General features: G+C 43.4%; 2 protein-coding genes across 4 annotated transcripts in view; one reads left to right on the top strand and one right to left on the bottom strand.

Annotated features, from left to right (window-relative positions):
• The first annotated feature begins 1,646 nt into the window (after positions 1-1,646).
• On the top strand, positions 1,647-3,066 carry LOC106809667 (uncharacterized protein K02A2.6-like). Its single transcript, XM_014812829.1, has 3 exons — positions 1,647-1,896; positions 2,052-2,780; positions 3,005-3,066. Exons 1-3 carry the CDS (start codon positions 1,647-1,649, stop codon positions 3,064-3,066), a joined length of 1,041 nt encoding a protein of 346 aa, XP_014668315.1.
• Positions 3,067-3,082: 16 nt separating this feature from the next.
• LOC106809670 (monocarboxylate transporter 6-like) overlaps positions 3,083-7,377 on the bottom strand; it is a 7,278-nt gene continuing 2,983 nt past the window's right edge. The window contains exons 4-7 of one of the 3 annotated variants that reach the window (XM_014812834.1): positions 6,200-6,343; positions 5,165-5,896; positions 4,012-4,237; positions 3,083-3,152 (exon numbers count right to left, since the gene is read on the bottom strand). In XM_014812834.1, coding sequence (XP_014668320.1) covers positions 4,038-4,237; positions 5,165-5,896; positions 6,200-6,343 — 1,076 coding nt within the window. In that variant the 3' untranslated portion in view covers positions 3,083-3,152; positions 4,012-4,037. The remainder of the gene's footprint in view (positions 3,153-4,011; positions 4,238-5,164; positions 5,897-6,199; positions 6,344-7,377) is intronic. The other 2 variants (XM_014812833.1, XM_014812835.1) reach the window with 2 other exon arrangements.

Raw genomic sequence — 7,377 nt, 5'->3', positions numbered from 1 at the left:
TGTCAATTTCTAGACTTGATGTGCCCATATGAAAGTGTGTATACTATTTCACAGCAATTTTCTCTTTTTCACATCTTATGCTCATTCACGGACATTGGTGAATGCCATGTACCACAATAAACCAGATGAGACGGGATACCAGGGAAGTGTTGCCGAAAGCAGGTGTCGATCGTAACCGCTGAGCACGGATCTTGCGCGCAGTCTATAAATAGCGCCTGTCTATTATACGCTATAAGACCTGCAAGGCACATGGTTCCCTGTAGTCAATGCTGATGGACCAACTATCTTGAGTCTCCCTACATGCCGGGATATGAAGCTAGTTACAATGAACTACAGCATTACTACGCAACAAGACACGACAGCTACACAGGTGCCTACGGGTGATCCTGCTGCTAAAGCTGAACTACTGCGTCAACACAAGGATTGTTTCGAAGGCATCGGGTGTTTCAAAGGCGAATTTCACGTTACCTTCGACCCCACAGTGCCACCAGTGATACATCCACCACGCCGAGTTCCAGAGGCATTACGTGAGCCGCTGAAGAGAGAACTGAACTCCCTCGCAGCTCAGGGAATCATAGCAAAAGTGGATGAGCCCACAGACTGGCTCAACTCCCTAGTATGTGTCACTAAGAGTAACGGTGCGCTTCGACTGTGTTTAGACCCAAAAGATCTGAACTCAATCAACCCATCAAGCGGCCTCACCACTGTACACCAACGATAGATGAAGTTCTTCCCAAGCTCAACGGAGCAAAGTACTTCTCTATAGTGGACGCTCGCAGTGGGTATTGGAATATTAAGTTAGACCATGAGAGCTCGCTGTACACAACATTCAATACACCACATGGCAGATTCCGTTTTTTGAGGTTACCTTTCGGATTGATCTGTGCGCAAGATATCTTCCAGAAGAAGGTAGACAAAACCTTCGGGGATTTACCAGGCGTTACTGGGATTGCCGACAATATCATCGTGTATGGTTACAGTAAAAGTGACCATGACAGCAAGCTACGAGTCGTCATGAAGTGCGCAGCTGAAACAGGTCTGTGTTTTAATGCTGATAAGTGCAAAATTCAATGCACAGAGATCACCTTTTTTGGCAATATCATCAGCGCCAATAGACTCCGGCCTGATCCTAAGAAGGTCAAAGCAATTAACAGCATGGACCCGTCAAAAAGCCTTGCAGACCTGCAGACATTCCTTGGCATGATGCAGTTCCTGAGCAGGTTCATACCAAACCTTGCAGAATGCGCAGCCAACCTATGGAATTTGACAAAGAAATCCAGTGAATTCCAGTGGTGCCCAGAGCATCAGTCTGCCGTAGACAGCATCAAAAGCACGATTTCATTGTCTAATTCACTACAGTATTTCGACAACACTAACCCGGTGACTATCCAGGTCGACGCCTCGCAACGCGGCCTTGGTGCAGCCCTGATTCAGGACAAGGGCCCAGTCGAGTACAGAAGCAAGCTCCTGTCTGATACAGAGACTCGATACTCCAACATCGAGAGAGATGCTAGCCATTGTACATGGTCTTGAGAAATTCCACTACTACGCGTACGGACGACACGTTGTTGTAGAGACAGATCACAAGCCGCTGGAGGCAATACTCAAGAAACACCTCTCCAGCGCCCCCACCTCGTATCTCCAGGATGATGCTCCGAGTACAGAAGTACGACGTGGAAATTAAGTATGTCCCTGGGAAGGATATTCCACTAGCCGACGCCTTATCGAGAATAAGCCCATGCCCAGGTGACACGGTACAAGGGCTAGATGTTTCTGTTCACGAGCTGCACCTACACTTGAATGCTAGCCCCACACGGATTGAGCAGATCAAAGACGCAACAAGCAAGGATGACGTGTTGCACTCTCTCAGATCCCTCATCACACAGGGATGGCCTAGTAAGAGATCAGAGTGTCCTACACACCTGCATGCGTATTGGAACTATCGGGACGAGCTGACTGTTGCAGACGGAATAGTTCTGAAAGGCACACGCATCGTCATTCCTGCAGCATTACTTGTGCTGTGCTAGAACAACTGCACTACGCACACCAAGGTGCTGAGAAATGCAAACTTCGTGCCAAAGGATCCGTATTTTGGGCCAATATCAGCAAGGACATAGAGGAAATGGTCAAGGACTGCCCTCCATGTCAGCACAACCAGAAAGCCAATATGAAGGAACCCCTCATGCCACATGATGTCCCACCGAGGCCATGGCACACACTGGGATCCGATTTGTTCTTCTGGAACAACAGCTCCTACTTGCTGGTCTCAGACTATTATAGCAAGTTCCCATTGGTCAGAAAGCTGAACAACATTCGTTCTGACACAACAATCGCTCACATGAAGTCGATCTTTGACGAGTATGGAATTCCGAGCAAGCTCGTTACAGGCAACGATACACAGTTTACCTCAGCTCTATTCCAGAAATTCAGTGAGACCTACGGATTTGACCATGTTACCACAAGTCCATACTACCCACAAGCAAATGGTTTCATAGAGAGGACTGTGCAAACTGTTAAAGCTCTGCTGCAGAAATGCAAAGAGTCGAACACAGACCCACATATAGCTATGCTGTGCCTAAGAAGCACATCATTACAGCATAACATTCCCTCGGCAGCAGAACTGCTCAACTCAAGAGTCTACCAGACCAATCTTCCAGCAACGCGAGCAGCATGCACACCGTGCCTAGTCGTGGTGACACTAACGCGAAGCTACAAGAGGCAGGAGAAACAGAAATTGCAGCATGACAAGCCTTCTAAGACACTATCTGTGCTCCACCCAGGTGATTCTGAACGTGTACTAGATCCCCACAGCCATCACTGGGAACCTGGAGTGGTGAAAACAAGTGAACATAATCGCTCCTATGTTGTGGCGACAAATGGAAGCAGATTCAAGCGGAATCGTCGCCAATTGCGCCCTACAGGAGAAAGCTTCAGCAGCGGCCAGGCAGATATCGCATCAGAGCATGCACCAGTGCTCCCATCGCCTGATCCTCTACCTGCTGAGAGTTTCAGCAGCGGCCAGGCAGATATCGCATCAGAGCATGCACCAGTGCTCCCATCGCCTGATCCTCTGCCTGCTGAGAGCATATCCCAGGAACGCACTTCACCTCCAGCTACCCCGATTCGTCGATCAGCCATAAAAGTGAAGCCACCTGAAAGATGAACATTTTCTGTAGAGCTATATCATTGTTTTTACACAGTACTGTATTTGTGAAAGTTGAGTTCAATTTTAACCTTCAGAAAGAAGGGGATGTCATAGTTATGTTATATGTCACGATAGATGGCAGCACTAGTTGGAAAGCGATGCACGTGTGGTTCTGCTGAGTAAACGTACTTATCACATACTCTACGAGTTCTTTATCTAATTGCGTATCCGTAGTACGAAACTACGACACTATATGGTATTAGTACTAGTAGTAGTAGCTCTAGTACTATAGTAGTAACTAGTAGTAGTAGTACTAGTAGTCTAGTAGTACTAGTACTTAGTAGTAGTAGTACTTACTAGTAATTATTGTAACATATACTTGTAGTAATAGAAGTATTCGTAGGTGTGGATACAATTGTATGACCCTGAGTGAAGACCTGTGTAAACACAATTTGTTGTGTAGTCGAGTATACAGTGTCTCGCCATGCTCTCTATCCTTGTACCAAACTGTCGACCAGATACGAGTCTAGGTTATAGCCGGCCGACGCGTCTGCAGGGAAAGTTGTAGGGAAATGCTATGCATATAGCCTCGTTGCGCCATCTATCGCACACCATATGTACTACACTGATGTACACTGATGTACAGTAATGTCAACAAAAAAGTTAAAAAGGTTTTTTTACAGGAAACAGCGCGCCGAGTAGCCAAAAATTGTTTTCGTAAAAGCTGCCAATCGTCTAGAACTAACTGCAACATCTGTGTCTCTTAACTGAAAGTAAAAAAATATTTCTAAATGCAAAACGATGCTGGCAATTTATATTCGAAGCTAAATATAATAACCAATAGGCACTCGAAAGAGAATTTATACCGTTTCAAACCCACGTGAGATCATTCTTACAGTGTCGTAGCTGCATCTTGATTTCCCACTAGATTCATTTGCACAGTCTCATTTTCCTCCCGGCCACTCGACTCCCGCCTTTTTTGTGCTTTGACCATGCCAAAGATCACTACCATGATGACAGCTGAGAAGATCGTTACAATTCCACCGAAGTAGAATGGTACCGCGTAGTTTTTGGTCTTTTCGCGTAGAATACCTGAAAATCCAACAAGCTACAGTGAGATGTGCAATCAGCACAACCTCAAGATGTATAGAACGGTGGCTGTACAATGAACAGTTAATGTGAAGAACAATTAATTTAAACATACTTTGTTATAATATATCTGTGTAACCAGATTGCAACCATCTGCTACATATTATTATACGTTCACAGCCTTCACACACATGCATGCCTGCATGCACGCACACACAGCTTTCTCCCCAGGTCTTTAACATATGCTGGGTCTTCAAAGCTGAAGCAAAATTCCATATCAACTGCCTGATCAACGGCTTTAATTTCCAGCTGTTTACTTTTTTAAATCCCACCACAATCATGCTGCTTTCACAACTTGAGGTATACACCATTGAACTGATCAAATTTATGCGTGTATTGGGGGCCGCTTACAACATACGTAATGAATACATATTACATGAATGAACAACTCTATTTAGCAAAATTGAGGACGAATTACCAGATTGACCCACATGCTTTCTGAAATTCCTGAGAAAAACCCTGATACATATATACATATATATATTCACTGTACACGAATGCTTGCAAAATCACACTGACTTACTCAACTCTCTATAGACATAGGCATTACCAAAAATACATCACTACTGCAAACGTACAGGTTGATCGGTTTTGACACTATATACATCTAAACAGATGTTACGTATTCATACCTACGTAATACCTTAGAGACTTTCTATCACACTACGTGATAAAACATTCTCTGTTATACTTATATATACAATCAGAGAACATATACATGCAAGAGGACTAGTTTTAGTAGTACATACATGCAAGCTGACAATTTTACATACATGCAAACAATCATCACAAACTTGCAAATAGAAAACGAACAATTGAACATGCACATTTCTAACACACATCACCAGGCTCCTCACAAGAGTCATGTACCTGCAATAGGAGGTCCAATGAGGTTACCGACGCCCTGGGATGCCATCTGGTAACCAAAGCTGTGGTTAAAAACATCTATCCCAAAGAGATCAATAACAACATTCGCCAGGCATCCCAACTGAACCCCAAGTGCAAGAGATGAAACGATTCCATAAACAACAAAAGCGCTAAAAGATTCTCCAGTATTAAACAGCATCACAACTGTACCAGTAATTGCAATGGTAATTGTGTACAGCCACAAGTTTGCATACGGCCACTTTCGACAAAACACCGTCAGCCCAGCAAAGGGATGTCCTACCATGTTTGCTATTCCCATTATAGTCAAAAGATAAATGCCCTTTCTCAGTTCGATGCCGCGCTCCACCAAGAAATCTGCTACGATAAACGATACTATGACAACACCGATGTTCCAGCAGACCATGCTGAGAGCAAACAGCATCATTTTGAGATCTTTGAACATCGTCAAATTAAGTACATCTGCATTCTCTTCTTTAGCTTTCAAAGGCTTCATTATAACTCCACACAGTACAATGTTTAGAGAAATAGCACCATTTATAAGCATAGAACCCTGCCACTGGTACTCCTCAATCAGATTGTTAAAAATCATAGGAAATAGAACAAATCCCAGGCCCTCTCCAGTGCAAGCCGCCGCTGTTGCCAGGTAGAGCCACTTCTTGTAATACCTCCCGACCATGACAACACATGGAGTGTAGGACAAGCCAAACCCAAGGCCTAGAAGTAAATTAACGAAAATGTCAACTCACTGACATGCAAGTGCCACTGACTAATACTAGACATATTACCACGTATGAATTCTTTTGATCTGCTCATTTTATATTCAGGATAGTCTAATTTTACAACACATTAGATGACATGAAAAAAGTACAACATCGTTTCTAGAGAACTATACTACGTACAATTATGATTAATCCTGGCGGCCGTACTTTGTAATAATAATGCATCAGTATTGCACGTTCTCAGCAACCCTTTACAATTTTCAGATGAAGTGTAAGATAATGAGTGCAAAAATCGCACCTGTGACTATTCCATAGCTGATTCCAAGGTGATAGGGTTTTGTTGCAAAGTAGCTGCTTATATAGCCTGCAGCAGAGAGAAGACCTCCCAAGATTATTGTAAATCTGCATCCATATCTGTTCAGCATTACACTTGCTAGAGGACCTACAGGCAATCGAAAAATCCAACAATGACATATGCGAACACACACCTAACGTTCTCATGCTAAACACGCCACTTTAATAAACAAGAGCCGCAGAGCGTATGGGCTCATCTGAGGTCTGTTGCTACGGTTATAAACGTAACATTTAAGTCGTGCGTAGTGACACCTTTGTTAGGCGCAGATATGCAGATACGCAGTTGCGTACACATCATTTCAGCAACCTTCTGCATTCTGCATACCTCCCAAATCCCATTGGTTGATACAAATCGCGTGCATGAAACTCCTGTTTTATGGTGCATTGTGACCCTAACCCTAACCCTAACCCTGTTAAACAAAAATTTAATTGTTGTAAAAATTATGTTGTTATGAAATTGTTGTAAATAAATCATGTAAATATTTGCGTTAATTGGAAAAAAATAGTTAAATGGATAAAGATTAAAATTTTTATTGCTCTTGTATCGTTATTGAAAATACAGAAAACAGGTAAATAATAAGAAATCTGATGGGATTCCATCCAAGGACCTTTAAGCCGTAATCCTGTGCTGTAGCTGTTGGGCTATCCAGGCTTATTGGCTTTCCAGATTATGGATGTGCCATGAATATGAGAACACTGACATCATTGAGGCAGTTCAGGAATCCATGTTTAACCCTCCTCTTGAGGGTCAAAATGTTATCAGACACTTACTCTTCGCACGTCAGTGGAAAGCACATTTCATGGTCCTTTCAGTAAAGTGATAAAAATGGTAGGTGAGCGCTGAAACAAAAATGTTTTTCACTCTGTCCATTAGGCCACGTCCTCAGAAAATGTCTGATATCTGACCTTTCCCCCACTGCCCTTTGACCTGTGACCTCCAATTTCGCACTGGTGATGGGTTTCCTGCCCATCACACTATACACCGAATATTAAGAGCATAGGTCGAGCCGTTCAGATTTGTGCCGCAATTCCGTATTACCTTAAGTTAAGGGGGAAATATTGCCCCTCCGTTGACACATCTTGACCTTTGACCCTTGATCCCCAAATTGATCATCCTTTTCA

Source organism: Priapulus caudatus, unplaced genomic scaffold, assembly GCF_000485595.1.
Source record: "Priapulus caudatus unplaced genomic scaffold, Priapulus_caudatus-5.0.1 Scaffold374, whole genome shotgun sequence".
NCBI classification, from domain to species: domain Eukaryota; kingdom Metazoa; phylum Priapulida; class Priapulimorpha; order Priapulimorphida; family Priapulidae; genus Priapulus; species Priapulus caudatus.
The sequence above is the reverse complement of the archived record's forward strand: the minus strand, read 5'-3'. Positions and strand labels throughout refer to the sequence as shown.

Excerpts from the sequence above, each read along its gene's own strand:
- LOC106809667 (XM_014812829.1), top strand. The coding sequence starts at position 1,647 with ATGATGCTCCGAGTACAGAAGTACGACGTGGAAATTAAGTATGTCCCT. Across the intron at positions 1,897-2,051 it reads CATCACACAGGGATGGCCTA|GTGCTGAGAAATGCAAACTT; the intron begins GTAAGAGATCAG and ends ACGCACACCAAG. Across the intron at positions 2,781-3,004 it reads ACTATCTGTGCTCCACCCAG|AGTTTCAGCAGCGGCCAGGC; the intron begins GTGATTCTGAAC and ends CTACCTGCTGAG.